The sequence below is a fragment of the Caloenas nicobarica genome, chromosome 17 (genome assembly GCF_036013445.1).
Source record: "Caloenas nicobarica isolate bCalNic1 chromosome 17, bCalNic1.hap1, whole genome shotgun sequence".
NCBI lineage: Eukaryota > Metazoa > Chordata > Aves > Columbiformes > Columbidae > Caloenas > Caloenas nicobarica.
Genome location: NC_088261.1, coordinates 4,708,315 through 4,723,607, shown reverse-complemented (window position 1 = coordinate 4,723,607; position 15,293 = coordinate 4,708,315). Strand labels below are relative to the sequence as shown.

The 15,293-nt window shown below is 64.3% G+C and overlaps 2 protein-coding genes across 2 annotated transcripts; both read right to left on the bottom strand.

Moving 5' to 3' along the window:
- Positions 1-1,482: 1,482 nt before the first annotated feature.
- SPAG5 (sperm associated antigen 5) lies at positions 1,483-11,555 on the bottom strand. Its single transcript, XM_065647441.1, has 24 exons — positions 11,490-11,555; positions 10,545-11,264; positions 9,014-10,326; positions 8,741-8,933; positions 8,288-8,407; positions 8,063-8,155; positions 7,806-7,940; positions 7,385-7,504; positions 6,748-6,840; positions 6,417-6,551; positions 6,168-6,261; positions 5,537-5,630; positions 5,362-5,443; positions 4,431-4,564; positions 3,995-4,160; positions 3,646-3,832; positions 3,248-3,319; positions 2,988-3,111; positions 2,632-2,743; positions 2,327-2,407; positions 2,100-2,243; positions 1,851-1,925; positions 1,687-1,767; positions 1,483-1,596 (listed from the first exon to the last, which is right to left on the bottom strand). The coding sequence occupies exons 1-24, from the start codon at positions 11,553-11,555 to the stop codon at positions 1,483-1,485; spliced, it is 4,548 nt and encodes a 1,515-aa protein (XP_065503513.1).
- On the bottom strand, positions 11,473-15,070 carry RSKR (ribosomal protein S6 kinase related). The gene is made up of 12 exons (XM_065647282.1): positions 15,013-15,070; positions 14,709-14,906; positions 14,002-14,085; positions 13,857-13,925; positions 13,619-13,688; positions 12,750-12,857; positions 12,536-12,576; positions 12,412-12,439; positions 12,219-12,308; positions 12,059-12,147; positions 11,877-11,987; positions 11,473-11,783 (listed from the first exon to the last, which is right to left on the bottom strand). The coding sequence occupies exons 1-12, from the start codon at positions 15,061-15,063 to the stop codon at positions 11,562-11,564; spliced, it is 1,161 nt and encodes a 386-aa protein (XP_065503354.1). The 5' UTR covers positions 15,064-15,070; the 3' UTR covers positions 11,473-11,561.
- Between the last annotated feature and the right edge of the window lie 223 nt (positions 15,071-15,293).

The window sequence follows — 15,293 nt, the reverse complement described above, 5'->3', positions numbered from 1 at the left end:
CCCACTGTGCCACCCTATTGCCACCACCAGCTACAGACAGGGACCTTCCCCTCATCACCCCTGAGCGAAGCACCCCACTGTGCCACTCCCAGGCTGGGGACCCCACCGTGCCACTCACTACTGCTGTATGAGGGACCCCAGCTGTGTCACCTCTGCTACGGGGGCCCAAGTCCCAGCAGTGCACAGCCCTGGATCCAGTGGGGATCAGCCCAGGACGTGGTGGGGGCTCCTACAGGAACCCAGTCCCTCCCAAAAAAGCTGCCATCCACCCACACAAGGACAATAGCAGTGTCCCTGCTCACCCCACGGGGCCAGCTGCCAAGGCTGGGCTCCGCTGAATCCCCGCCGTAAAAGGAGGGCTCAGCCACCTCACATTTCCCTAATCCAGGGAGGGGAGCACATCATCCCCCGCATCCAAGAGCCAGGCACAGCCTGGGGCACCCCACTGCTGGCCCCACTCAGGGGGCCATATCTGACCCTCCGCCAGCAAGGTGACAGTCACAGCGGGGAGGGAGGCGATGCCAGGGAGCAGCAAGTGTTGCTTTCCTGTGAGCCACCCACGCACCCGGTAAATAGAAGTGCAACCATAAACACCTCCATTTAGTGGGTGCAGGGGTAAATAAAGGTGCCAGCACCCAGGGCAGCAACACTGCGATAGAGGGCAGGGGAAGGTGATTCACCCCCCGGCAGCAGAAACAGGCCATTAAAAACCAGAGCACTTGTTTGAACGCTGCTATTTTGGGCTGTGCTGGGGGAGGGAGGTGCCGCATGGCCCCCGTGGTGACAAGGAGCATCCTTGGGGTCAGGAACACCGGGAGGTGGATCCCACAGGAGATGCCCCAGTAGGGAAAGAGGGAGATGAGGCTGAGCTGTGCTGGGAGCCGGAGGGCCCTCGAGGGAGCCCCCTCCATGCAGCAGCAGGGGCCAAGGGGGGGCTGGGAGCAGGACCTGGCAGAGCTCCCAGTGCCTGGCAGACAGCACTTGCTGCAACCCAGGGGATGCTGCGTGCTGGAGGGGGGAAACTGTCCCCATGCAACAGGCGTGTGGCCCATGGCCCTATGATGGGGGTGCAAGATTCAGCCTCCCCTCCCCTCTAAAGTGGAAGCAGGAGAGGGGTGCAGAGGGAATCTAGGGCAGGAGGAGGAGCAGGCACCCGGGGAGGGAAGATAGGTCAGCCCGGGTGCTGCTGGGGCTGTGGGGTGGGAGCCTGGGGAATGCGGCACCTTATTGAGACCAAGCGCCGGCGGGGGGGCTGCATGTCCCCGCCAAGGGGGAGAGGCCCTGGGGTGGCAGAGAGCCCTGCTCACGGCCTCGTGACACGGAGCGGGCACAGCCGGCGCAGGCTGGATGAGTTGTCCCCACCCAGGGCAACAGGAGCTTCCTGGATCCATGTACCAGACAGGGTGAAAGCTAACAAAACTTTCTTTAATAAATTATAGCATTAAGAACAGGCAGGAGGGCAGGAAGGTTTTATGCTACAGGCTACAGCGGCTCAGCAGCTTCCTTGTTGACACTGGCCGGCTTCAGGCCCAAGTACCGCAGGAGGCTGTGGAGCTCCTGGCAGCCCGCTGCCACGTCAGGGACGGCCAACAGGACCTGGGGACAGCGTTAGCGACAGCGTTGGGATGAGGGTTGGCAGTGCTGCAAGTCACAGCAAGGGCAAGAGCAGTGAACCACAAACCTCACCTCTTTCATCTTCTCCTGCATCTCTTCATGGGTCCTCAGTACTTTATGGGTGTGATGGAGCCTCAGCTCCAACCCTCGGATCTGCGGTGGGAAATGTTTGTCAGGAGCCTGCCCCAAAATGGGGCAGGGAGAGGGGACTAGAGCCCCCTTGGGGCTCCCCATACCTGTTCCAGGTACTTGTTAGAGAGCAGCAGATTCTCATCCTCCTTCTCCAGGAGCAGCAGCCGCAGTTTGTCCACCTGCAAAGAGCAGCGAGTGTCACAGAGGGCTCACCGTCAGGAACAGCCACGGGGTGGGGGGCTCCCCTGCCATCCCACCAGTCACCTGCTCAATGACCGAGGTCTGGAGAGGGCCCCTGGCCACAGAGGGATGGTGACACGGAGCCCTCAGCCCTGGCAGCCCCCCAGCCTCACCTCCTGCCGCAGCAGGACCCGCTCCTGGACATAGGCAGCGTCCACCTTGTGCTCCTGCCCCCGCATCTCCTCCCACAGCACCTTGGCCTCCGTCTCTGCACGCTGGAGTGAGCGCTTCAGCTGGGATATCTCTCCCTTCAGCCTCTGTGGAGGAAAAGGAGATGTTGAGAGGGGTCCCATGCCTGGCACCCCCAGGCACACCGCCGAGCCAGGGCCCCCTCACGCACTGTGACTTCCCCACTCTTGTCAATGAGCTGCAACATCTTCTCTTCCTGCTGTTTCACCACATCCTGCAACTCCTTCTCGTTCTGTGGTGGGAAAGAAGTGGTGTCAGGCAGTGCCCAGCACCGGCCACCCCCAGCACCCCGGCTGGGAGTGGGTTTTCTCATATTCAAGGAGGTCAGATGAGCCAGGAACACCCATGGGGCATCACCAGAGCCGGTCACCCAGATTTCTGTGTCCTAGATCAGCACCCGTCCCAGTTTGGCTCTGCCCTGGGGTGAGCGCTGGCCCAATTCTGGCACTGGCTCACCTCTAGCTTGCCCCTCAGCGTCTTGTTCAGCTTGGCGATGGTGGCGGCCTGGGCATCTATCTTCTCCTGGCTCTCAGCTGTCACTGTCTCCAGCTGGAGCTGCAGGTCAGAGCTGGGAGAGGACAGTGGGGCTGAGCGCGGTGGCTGGCACCGAACCCTGTCCTGGGCAGCCCACCAGCCCTGTGGTGGAGACGCCGACCAGCCAGCCCCAAAAAGCCCTTCTAGTCATGGCAGGAGAGGTCTAATCCAGAGCTGGGATGAGTGGCAGGCTCCAGACAGGCTGCCCGCAGGAGATACTGTGCCCAGGATAGTGGTGCCCATGCCCGGTCCTTGACACGAGACACCACCGAACTCACATCTCTGTCTGCAGCGCCTTGAACTCGCTCTGCTCCAGCTCCTGGATGCGGCAGCTCAGCATGGTGAGGTTGGAGACCACGGCTCGCAGCTCCTTCACACTTTCCAGCAGGCCATCCTCGGGCTCTGCGGGCAGGGCATGGAGGGAACATCAGACCCAGGGGACACGGAGCCGAGCAGGAGGGCATTTCTGCTCATTCCCCTGCGCAGGCAGCCCTGCAGCTTTGGAGCAGGGTCCAGGGCAGGGTGACAGCCCCAATACCTATTGGCTTTGGTGTAGAGGCGGGTTTGTCCTTGGTAAATGCACTCCCGCCTCTGGTGGCTTCATCAGCATCTACAAGAGGAGAGGGCAAAGGCGCTGTGCCCAGCTCTGTGTGCTGCAGGGAGCACAACCAGAGCTCACCCACACTCCTGTCCTTCCCGGGGAGCACAGAGAAGACCCTGGCTGCTTGCAGGAGGGACAGCAGCTAGGGTACAAGGTATGGCCGTCGCCCAACCCATGTCCGCCACAAGGGAACAACCAGGGAATCCACAGGGAATGGCACGGGGGTGGCACTGGGCTGTCCTCACCCAACACCAGTGCACATCCCCAGCATGGGATGGAATGATCCCCATCTCCACAAGGGGACCCCAGCACCCAGCCAGCAGGTGCCAGCTCACCTTTCCCTGACACGGCTTTCAGGACGCTGCCCACGAAGGAGCTCCCGCCGTGGTAGGGGGTGCGAGACGCCGGCGTGCGGCAGGCGGGGGTCCAGGCACGGCGAGGGGTCTGCCAGCCCGGTGTCCGCCAGCCTGGCGTCCGTGGAGCCGGGGTCCAGGCCCTGCTTCTTGATGGGGCATCATCATCCTTTGGAGAGGAGGGAGAGAATAGCCAGAGTACAGCATGTGACCGCTCCGCATCGCCCCAGCAAGTTGGCGGGGGGTCTCAAAGTCAGGCCATGGAGAGCCACAAGGGTCTGACACCCCTCCAGCCACCGCCTTGTCCTTGTCCCCAGGGCAGGGCTCCTACCTCTTCTTGCAGAGCAGCCCTGAGGCAGTCAGCGAGCTCTTGCAGCCGCATCTTGGTCTCTGCGATGTCCTTAGAGCACCAGGAAACTTTGTTCCTCTTGAGCTGCAAGTCAAGGAGCTCAGTCTTGGTGTTCTCCAGCTCCTGGCCCAGGGCAGCCTGCTCGTTCCTGTGGGATGGCATCGGCCTCAGCAGGAGCAGCGTTCCTCCTCCTCCTCTGCGTGGGAGGTGCATGTTTCCCACGCCTGCTGCCCACCATGACCCAGCAGGGTGCAAACCCTACAGATTTAGGCAGCTTCCCCCAAGATGGGGTCTGCTGCACTTCCCTACAGCCCCTTCCACCAGCAGAACAGTGACCAGAGCCATGTCACCGTGTCCTCCCTACCCCCCAGAAGGGGTTCAGTTTCCGAAAACAGAGGGGTTTGAGCACGGTCAGTACCGCAGGTGCTGGTGGGACTCCATCAGCTCCTCGTACTGCAGGCTGCGCTCCTGCAGGGCGGCCGCGGTGAACTTCAGCTTGGCCTCCGCATCCAGCAGCTGCGTGCAGGACATGCGGTTCTCCTGGTCAAGGAACTATAAAAGCCGGGGAGGGGGGAATATGGCTGTGAGTGTCCAGACAGACCTGAGGGCACCCATTGGGACCCCCAGTATGGTCTCTCCCACACCACAGGGTGTTGTTCCCAGTTGGAATCAGAGAATCATTTTGGTTGGAAGAGACCCTCAGGATCATCAAGTCCAACTATTAACCCAACACTGGCACTAAAACCTGTCCCTAAAAGCCTCATCTATGTGTCTGTTCGACCCCTCCAGGGATGGTGACTCCACCACTGCCCTGTGCAGCCTGTTCCAGTGCCTGACAACCCCTTCCATTAAGAAATTTTTCCCAATATCCAATCTAAACCTCCCCAGCACAACTTGAGTATATTTCCTCTTGTCCTATCACTTGCTACTTGGGAGAAGAGACCAACACCCTCCATGCTAAAACCTCCTTTCAGGTAGTTGTAGACAGCAAGATGATCTCCCCTCAGCCTTCTTTTATCCAGACTAAACAGCCCCATTTCCCTCACCATCTTAAATTAGGGGCAACTTTACCCCAGCAGACCAACCCCTGCAGACCAGCCGTTTACACGGACATAGGACAGGCTGCGGGACAGCACCATGCCTGGGAAATTATTCCTGCGAGCTGTCCTCCCTCCCCAGAGATCACCGCCGGGCAGGACGGAGAGCAGCGCTACGTGCGGGATGTCAACCGCGCTCATCCCCGCCACGGGAGGGCTAATCCTGCTCCTGGCCGCCCGCCAGCATTCCCACGAGGCCATGACAGGGACTGGCAGCGCATGACAGCGCAGACAGGGTCAGGCAGCTCCTACCTCCCGGCTCTCAGTCATCTCCCGCAGGTCGTGGCGCAGCCCGTTGCACTCCTGCTGCAGGGCGTCCCTCTCCTGCACCAGCCTGCAGGGACAGGACAGGGCCAGGGGGTGTCACACTTTGGGGACAAGGGGTGGCAGGAGGTGGCTGGGATGGGGGAACAGGGCTCAGACCCACCAGGCCATCTCCTCCTGCTGCTTCTTGTTCTCCTGCTGCAGCGCATCCCGCGTCTGCTCCAGGTTGGCCAGATTTGTCCTCAGGGAGTTCAGGTCTGCAAAGGGCAGAGTCATCAGCACAGCAGGGATGGGGCAGCAGGGATGGGGACAGCTCCAACGCCCACGTCACAGAATCACAGAGTGGTTGGGGTTGGAAGGGACATATCGAGATCATCCAGTCCAACCACCCTGCTGAAGCAGGGTCACCAGAGCAGATCACGCAGGAACGCGCCCAGGCGGGTTTTGAATATCTCCATGGGCAGCCTGTTCCAGTGCCTGCCAACCCTTTCCAGGAAGAATTTTTTCCTCAAAGTAAAGAAGTTTCTCCTCATATTCAGGTGGAACCTCCTATGCTTCAGTCTGTGCCTGTTGCCCCTCATCCTGTAATTGGGCAACACTCAAAAGAGTCTGGTCCCATCCTCTTGACACCCACCCTTGAGATATTTATAAGCATGGATAAAATCCCTCTCAGCTTCTCCAGGCTGAACAGTCCCAGCTCTCTCAGTCTTTCCTCATAAGAAAGATGCTCCAGACCACTCAGCATCTTTGCAGCCCTCGGCTGGACTCCCTCCAGTCATGTCACCCAGCCCTACCTGCATTAAGGTGCGAGTTGGCCACCATCAGCTGCTCCAGCTGAGCCGCCGCGTCCTGCAGGGCCACAGAGGCCTCCCCCAGCTGGAAGGACGCCTGCAGAGACACAGTGACATCCAGACTCACTTTGGGCTGCTCTTCCCCATGGGGTGTTCCCACACCAAGGGGTGCCCCAAGTCACCCCATGTCTGGGGTCAGCCGGGCTGCAGAGGAGCACCCCAAACACCACACCGCACCAGGCACCCCCCTACCTGCTCCTTGGCTTGAAGAGCTTCATCCTCTCGCTGCCTCATGGCATCCCGCTCCTCCAGGCAGCTCCGCAGCTTGGCGGGCACGCTCTGCAGCACGGCTCGGCACCGCGACACCAGGGCCCTCGCCTGCTCCCGCTGCAAGGGGACGGGACGCCGGGCAGAGCTGAGCTCGGCACGGCCACGCCAGCGGCTCTGCCCAGCTGTGTGACCAGGGATGGGTCTGGCAGCCAGGCTGCCCGCGGTACCCAGGGCACAATGTGCACTGGGATGGAACAAAGTAGGATGAGCCTGGAGGTGAGAGGCTGAGCCTACCACAAAACACCCCCCTTACCTCTGCGTCCAGGGCTTTTCTTTCCTCCTCCAGATTTGTAAAGGTGATGTCTATGAACTCCCTGAAGGGCTGAGCCTCAGCAGCCAGGGATGCCTGTGGACAGGTCAGCGTTGCCACAGTGGAAGAATGACAGGATCAGAATCGTTTTGGTGGGAAGAGACCCTCAAGATCATTGAGTCCAACAATTAATCCAACTAACCCATGTCCCTGAGAACCTTATCTCCACATCTGTTAAACCCCTCCAGGGATGGTGACTCCACCACTGCCCTGGGCAGCCTGTTCCAATGCCTGAGAATCCTTTCTATTAAGAAATTGTTCCCAGTATCCAATCTAAACCTCCCCTGGTGCAACTTGAGGCCACTTCCTCTCATCCTATCACTTGGTCCTCGAGAGAAGAAACCAACACTGTCCATGCTCCAACTTCCTTTCAGGCAGTTGCAGAGAACGAGGAGGTCTCCCCTCAGCCTCCTTTTCTCCAGGCTAAACAGATTCAATGGCCATGGAGGGAGGTGAGCACTAGCCCCAAGAAACCTCTGGCAGACTCCAGCCCATCGCAGAGCATCACCCGAGCCCAGGATGTGGGATGCCCGTCCAGCCCCCGGGAGGAGGCAGCTGGAGGTGCCTGCCCGCTCGGTACCTGCTGGTCGATGGCATCTGCCAGCAGCGTGCCCAGCTCTCGCTGGGAGGCCAGGCTCTGGTCGCGGGCGCCAATCTGGGCACTGGCATGGGCACGGAAAGCCTCAAGGAAGTGGTCACCCTGCCAAGGGAAAGATGCTGCTCCATGCACGGCATCACACAAGGGGCAGCTCCCAGGAACCGTCCCCACACGCTGCTGCAGCCCAGGGCTCCTGCTCCCAGCAGGACACAGCCCAAGCCAAAAACCTATCCCCAGAGCTCCAGCCACCCTGGGAGCCAAAGCCCTCCAGTGCCACATCAGGATTTTTCCACCAGATGCCAGAGAGCTTCACCTCCACCAATACAGGCAGAAATGCAAATACCCCATATAAGGCATGGGTACAGCAGCGCCTGCCCCGATTCCCCCCTGCCTGCCCCACTACCTCCTCCTTGGCTCGAAGAACTTCATCCGCTCGCTGCCTCATGGCAACCCGCTCTTCCAGGCAGTTCCGCAGCTTGCCAGGCACGCTCTGCAGCACGGCCCGGCACCGTGACACCAGGGCCCTCGCCTGCTCCCGCTGCAAGGGGAGATGGCACCGGGAGGCACTGATACAGCTGACAGTTGCCGGGTGTGCTGGCATCACCAGCATCTCCCGAAAGCCAAGGGAAAGAGGTCCAGCCTGGCTGTATGGTGGCTCACCTCCTTGGCAAGGGCTCCCTGCTCATCCTGCAAGCTTTGAAACGCAGCATCTGCAATGCCCCGAAACAGGAGGAACTGGTTGCTCCAGGCACTCTGGGGGAGGGACAAGGACACTGGTGCTCAGGCAGTGCTCCAGGGCAGTGCCAGGCACACATAATCTGTGCCCAGCACACATATCCCGTGCCCAGTTGAGACCTGGCACGCTCATCACGTGCCAAGACACACCGTCCCCGTGGCAGCCAGCTCCAGCTCCCGCTGCAGGTCCTGCTCCGCTCCCCGCTGCCGCTGCAGAGCCTCCGTTTTCCTCCGCAGCTCGACGTAGAGGTTGTGGTAGATCTCCTCCTCCTGAGGACATCCCACCAGAGCAGAGTGGGTTTCACACCAGCCTCACTCCACCCCGGGGTCCAGCAAGAGCCATTTGGCTGTGACACCTCCCGTCCCTCCCCCCCACCATGCATGCCAGAGGTGTTCCCTGGCACAAAAAATTAAAATCCAGCAAACTCAGCAGGTCAAGCCAGGTGCGATAACACAGCTAGAGTGCTGTTGTGCTGTAGCAGCCTTGCTTTACTTCCACTCCACCAGGCTGCAGTCCAGCCAGGGCCACTATCCTGCTGGTGGCACCATCATGGCACCAAGGCATGGAAAAAGGGGCAGCATTGCCCTGATAAGGATTCTTACCCCTTTGGGGTGGGTGACGTCCGTCTGCGTGAGCACATCCCTCTGCTCGGCTGGCCCCACACCGGGCAGCGGCCAGTGGCTCTCCTGCCAGCTGCGCAGCTGGAGTGAGAGCGCTTCAATGATGATGAGGGTGCTTTCCAGTCGCCCCTCCAGCTCTGCCCGCGGCAGGGACTTCAGCTGCTCCCGGGGACAGCTGGGGACAGAGAGAAAGCTTGGGGCAAGGAGAGCCCGCAGGCACCAGTGCCCTGTCTGGGGGGATGTGTCCCCACTTACTGCCAGAGCAAGGAGTCCGTTTCGGCAGCGCTGTCCTTGGCGCAAGGTGGGCCAGCCGCGGATGTGTTCATGCTCCTCTCCTGCAGATCCCGGGGGGTCATGAAAGTGCCGGTGACCATGGTAGGGACAGGGGTGATGCTGGTGCCAGCGACCGCAGTGGACACGGGGGTGACACTGGTGCTGGCGACTGCGGTGGGCACAGGGGTGACGCTGGTGCCGGCGACTGCGGTGGGCACAGGGGTGACGCTGGTGCCAGTGTCCCGCCGCGATGCAGGCAGGGGCAGGCTGTGCCGCAAGGAGTCCAGCAAGTATGAAGCGTTGATGCTTTTCTCCAGCCACACCAGTGGCAACATCCAGGACACGGCATTCGGGGCCACCTCAGGTGACGGGGTGGCTGTTGCCTCTGACTCAGCGTGCTCTGACCTACCTGCCTCAGTGGGAGGGGGGCCCTGCTCTGAGGGGGCAGGGGCTGGGGACTCAGCTCCTTTGGGGGTGTCTTGGCAAAGCGAGAGACCCACAGTCCCATCTCCAGCTGGGGGCTCAGGGACCATGGGGCTGCAGGAAAAGTCAGCGGGCACCACTCGCCAGCCCTGGAAGGGAGCTGCCTGCGGGGTAGAGCTGGTGCCGGGGGGGCCAGGGGTGCCAGGTGCTAGAGTGGTGCTGCCCAGGGAGTTTGGGGTGCAAGGCAGGGAGCTGATGATGCCAGGGAGCCCTGGGGTGGTGCTCCTGGGAGGCTCCAGAGTACACAACCCTGGGACTGGGCTGTATGGGGGGGCTGGCATGTTGCTGCTGGGGGGCTCCAGGGTGCAGGCACCCAGGACAGGGCTGCACGGGGAGTCCAGCACGGCGCTGCCAGGGTGCTCTGGGGTGCAGGGCCTCAAGACTGGGCTGCCCAGGGAGGCTGGCACAGTGCTGCTGGGGGGCTCCAGGGTACAGGGCCCCAAAAGTGAGATGCACCTGGAGGCTGGTATGGTGCTGCTGGGGGGCTCCTGGGTGCAGAGCCCTGGAGTGGAACTGCCAGGGGGCTCCAAGCTGGTGCTGCTGGGGGGCTCTGGGGCACCGGGCACCAGGGTGGGACTCCTGGAAGGCTCTGGGTCACCAGGCTCCAGGGTGGGACTCCTGGGGGTCTCCAAAGTGCTGGGCCCCAGGGTGGGAGTCCCAGGGGGCTCTGGGATGATGCTGCTGGGGGGCCCCAGGGTGCAAGGCACTAGGGTGGAGCTGGCAGAGGGGTACAGGAGAGAACTTCTGGGCGTTCTTGAGGTGCTGCTGGGGGGCCCCCGGGTGCAGGACACTGGGGTGGCACAGTCACGGTCCTACAGGACATTTAGGGTGGTTGGAGAGGGGTCAGGGCTACCCTGCCCTTCTCCCCAGCACCCCATAGACATTTGCCCGAGTCTCCTCATTTCCCCCACCCCAGTAGATATACCCGTCCTCCCACCGCCCTGGTACCCCACCCCAGTATTCCCAGTTCCGGTGCACCCCAGCATCCCGCGCTCCCGCCTCCCCAGTCCCGTCCCTCCCCCGCACCGACCTTGAGCCGCAGGCGGCGGAGCAGCGGGGTGAGGCTGGTGCGCTCGGTGCCGGGCTGCAGCCGCAGCTCCTGCAGCGGGGTGCGGCGGGGCCGCTGCTGCGCCTGGGGAGGGGGGGCAGCGGGGGTCACCGGCGGCACCACCGGCAGCACAGCCCCCGCGCATGTACCGGGAGAGCTCCGGCCCGCACCAGACCCGCCGCCCCCCAGCCACCTCCGGGCAGCCCCGCACGGTCGAGCCGCCCCGCCGGGACCGTCCCCGACCGCTGGAGCTCTCGCCACCGGCCCACCGGGACGCCCGAACCGGGGACGCCCGAACCGGGGACGCCCGAACCGGGGACGCCCGAACCGGGGACGCCCGAACCGGGGACGGCCCCCCGCCTGCCCCATGCCAAGCCCCGCACTCACGGCAGGGGTCTTGGCTGTCCGCATGGCCCCACTCCCGGTCTGGGTCCTGGTCCTGGTCCCGGTCTGGGTCCCGGTCCGGTCCCGGCGCTCCCCGCGCGCTGCCGCCGCCACCCGTTTGAAAACGACGCGCCGCTCTGATTGGCTGCTCCGCGTACGCGTCACTCCACGGAGGGGGCTGTTAGAGGCGGGGCTATGAGCGGCGGTGGGCGGAGAGGTGGGCGTGGTTAAGGACGAGACCACGCCCCCTCGCGGGGACGCGCGGCGGGGGCGTGCGCAGCGCCGAGCACGGGGCGCACCGGGGGCGCGCAGCGCTTTCTTGGGAGAGAACGGGTCGAACTTCCCCCGGGGGAATCAGCCCTGCACGGCCCCCCCAGACCTTCCCCCACCCCTGCCCCAGAAGAGGGGGGACCAGCCCCCCGCACCCCGCTGGCGGTCCCGCGGGAGTCAGGGCAGCACCTGCAGCGGTGCCCGCGGCTCTCGGGTTTATTGCTCCCGCGGGGAGAGGTACAGAGTTGGGGTAAGGGGGGAACCCAGCCCAGCGGGGTCCGACACGCCGCTGGGCGGGGTGGGGAGATGTCCCTGAGCGATGCAGGGGGTCCTGGCCATGGTGGCTCAGCCAGGCCAGGGCCGGCCCGGGGGGGCAGCAAGGTCACAGTCGAAGTCAGCAAAGGTGGCGGGGTCGGGCGGGGGCTGCTCGGGGGGGCGCGGGGCCACTGCCACCGCCACCGGGTCCTTCTGCAGCAGCTCAGCGTCGAAGGCCACCCCGTGGAAGAAGGGGTGACCCTGGAAGTGATGGAGGTAGCGCAGACGGCGCAGGGGGTTGTGGCACAGCAGCTGGGGACAGAGAGAGGACAGTGAGTGGTGGGGACCTCAGCATGCAGCCTGGGGGGCCCAGTGGGGACCCCAGCATCCAGGTGGGAGGGTTACCTCGGCGACCAGCCGGGCCAGCGCAGGGCTGAGTGCGGGTGGGCTCTTGTAGCTGCTCTGCTTGACACGCTCCAGCATGGCCACGTGGTCCCCCGCTGGTGCCACAGGGAACTGGGGGGCCAGGGAGCACATTTAGGGGCTCTGTGGGTGCCCCTGCCCCCCATCCCCACCCTAGTCCTCACCTCCCCGCTGGCCAGGGCGAAGAGCAGCACTCCCAGGGACCACCAGTCGGCTGCGTGGCTGTAGGGTCCCCCGCTCAGCACCTCTGGGGCTGCGGGGATGAGCAGGTGAGCACCTGGGGGGGCCGTGCCTCCCCACCGCAGCCCCCCGCTGCTCCCTTACCCATGTACTGCAGAGTGCCGCAGATGGTGTGGGCTCGCTCGCCCCACCGCAGGTGCCGGGACAGCCCAAAGTCAGTGAGCTTGAGGTGTCCTGTGGGGTGAGTGCCGCGTGGGGACCCATGGTTGGGGTGTCCCCATGGACAGGACATCGCCACGGATGGGGCGTCCCCAGGCCAGCGCCACCAGGCTCTTACCTCTCTCATCCAGGAGGATGTTCTCCATCTGAAATGAGACAGGAGCTGGGGTGGCCTTTCCATGTCAGGGGGTTCAGAGACCCCCCACACCATCCTCCAGCCCCCCGACCCTGCTGCCACCCACCTTCACATCTCTGTGCATGATGCCCAGGTCATGGAGGTACACTGGAGAGAAGACAGAGCTGTCAGCACGGCAGGTCCCATCTGGGCACAGTGCCCACTGCCACCCCCATGGCACCCAGCAGGCAGTTACCCACCCCCTGGGATGGCTGACCCTGCCCTCATGTCCCCAGCAGCGGGGATGGTGGTGGCTGTTCCCAGCGTGGCGAGTCACTCACCCAGCACCAGCACCAGCTCAGCGGCGAACAGGCGGACGGTGGCCTCGGCAAAGCACCCGGCGGCACGCCACAGCGCGTGCAGGTCTCCAGTGCTGCAGTAGGTGCACACTGCGGGCACGGGTGACGTGCCTTACTCACAGGCTGCCCCATGGGGACACGCTGGCACGAGGGGCAGGGGCACCAGGGTGGCATGGGCACGGGAGGCCAGGTGGGTCACTGGGGCTGTGCACAAGGTGACATGGGCACCATGGCCACTCACCAGGGCGATGGAAGCACTGCAGCTGTAAGGGCAGCAAGCAGGACCACACTGGCACCAAGGGGGATCAAGCATCAATATGGGCACCAGGATCATGTACTAAGGTGACATAGGCATGACTAAGGTGGCACTGGAGCATGCAAGTACCAGGGACACGTACCACAGTGACACGGGCACCAGAGCCTTGTGGGCACTGGGATCATGCAAGCACCAGGGGCCACATGAGCTCCAAGGTGGCACAGGCACCATGGCCGCACAGGTAGCAATGTGGCATGGTCCCCAGGGTCACACACAGGCAGTGGGAACACACAAGCTACGTGAGCACCGAGGTGGCACAGCCACCAGGGCCACCAGGGCCATGCAGGGGCTGGGACGCCTCATTCACCCCCACACTGGTCCCTGCCCTGCTGTGACTTTTCCCTATCCCCGTGTCCCCATCCCTGTCCCTGCGGTGGGTGCAGGGTGGGCGCCAGCAGCCGAGTGCCTGGATCCCTGCAGGGCAGCGGGCAGCGCGGGGGGAGCATGTGCGTGTGCGGGGACACGTGTGCAGGCAGCGGGGACACGTGCGTGGGCAGGGGGGCTGGGGCGAGCCCGCAGGCAGATGGTCACTCACTGATGAAGAGGTGGCGCTGGCCCTGCCAGCTGTCCCCCAGCCCGTGAACAAACGGATGCCTGACCTGTCTCTGGGGACACAAAGCAGAGAGGGTGAGCGGCCCCTGAGTGGGGGGGGCTAGGGGGGCTGGGGACCTTGCTCCTGCCACCCTCCCTCTACAGCCCCAGTGGCCTCCTGCCATCCCCATGGCCACCCCAAACCCCACCACGGGCTGGGGCCCCCCAGAACCCTCCCTAACCTGGATGCTGACTTCTTCCTTGCATTGTTTGAGGGTATCACGGCGCAGCACCTCCACTTTAGGCATGACCTGGGGGGACAAGGGGATGTCAGAGGGGGATCAAGGGCAGGCAGGGGCACCCATGGGCCCTGCGGGCAGCACCCACCTTAACAGCGCAGACCTTCTCCCGCCCGCAGTCCAGCACTTTGAGGATGGTCCCGAAGGAGCCTTTGGCCACAAATCCCAGGATCTGGGGGCGAGGGGCGGCAGGGTCTGAGCACCCCATGGAGATGGGTTCGGGGTGCAGGTTGTGGGGTCCTGTGGGGGTGAGGTGGCACAGGACACCCAAGGCGGGGTGCTGGGGACACATGGGGACCAGGAGGATTCAATAGGGATGAGTGGAGGACCCCAGGATGAGTGGGGACCCGATATGGGACACCATGGGAACAGGGACACAGGAACCCCATTGGGGCATAGAGGGACCCCAATAGAATGCACGGAGACTCGACATGGAGCACGGGGACCCGGTGGGGGTAGAAGGGGACCCGGCGGGACGCCTGGGGATCCCGGTAGGATGCTTGGAGACCCGGCACAGCGGGCGAGGAGAGCCGGTAAGACGGTCGGCGATCCCGGGATGGCGGCACGGCATGCACGGACGGAGCGGGAGGACGCTTGGGGCCCGGGGGGATCCCGGTAGGAGGTGCAGGGACCCCGGGAGGACGTGAGGGGACCCCGGCACGAGGTGCGAGGGGACCCGTTGGGGTGCTCGGGGCTGCCACGGTGGGATCTGCAGACGCCCCGGGAGGACGGTCGGGGGTCCCCGTTAGAATGAACCGGGATCCCAGCAGGAGGATGGGGGCCCCGGGACGGCACCTTGAGCTGCTGCTGGCGGGCGGAGGGGCGGACGGGGAACTCCGGCAGGAAAAGCGAAACGAGCTGCGGCAGCGGCCACCCGGGCAGCGGCGGCTCCTCGGCGGGTCCCCGGGGGGCCAGGGCGAGCACCGACCCCGGTACCGGCACCGGCCCGGCGCGGCGCAGCAGCGCCCGCACCCACGACCCCACGGCGCGGCCCTACGGAACCGGGGGAAGCGTCAGCGGGGCGGCGGGGGGACCCTGGGGGAACCCCGGGGTGGGGGGTGCCCGGGACCGGAGGGGACCCCCCCTGCCCCGCACGCACCTCGGGGGGCCGCACCGGGGCTGGGCCGGGGCCGCTGCTCGTTGCTCCCATCGCGGCGCCGCCCGGCCGCGCCCCGGGCCCCGGTAATCCACCGCTTTACATAACCCCGCCGCCCCGCCCCGCCCCGCCCGCCGCGACCCCCCCGCCGCCCTGGCGCCGGGGCTGCCCCCTCGCAGCGGGATAACCCTGTAGTGGGGCTCCCCCGTGCAATGGGTGCCCACCCCGGGACGCCCACCCGTGACTGATCCCCCCGTGCTCCTGGGCAGAGCACACCCTCGGGG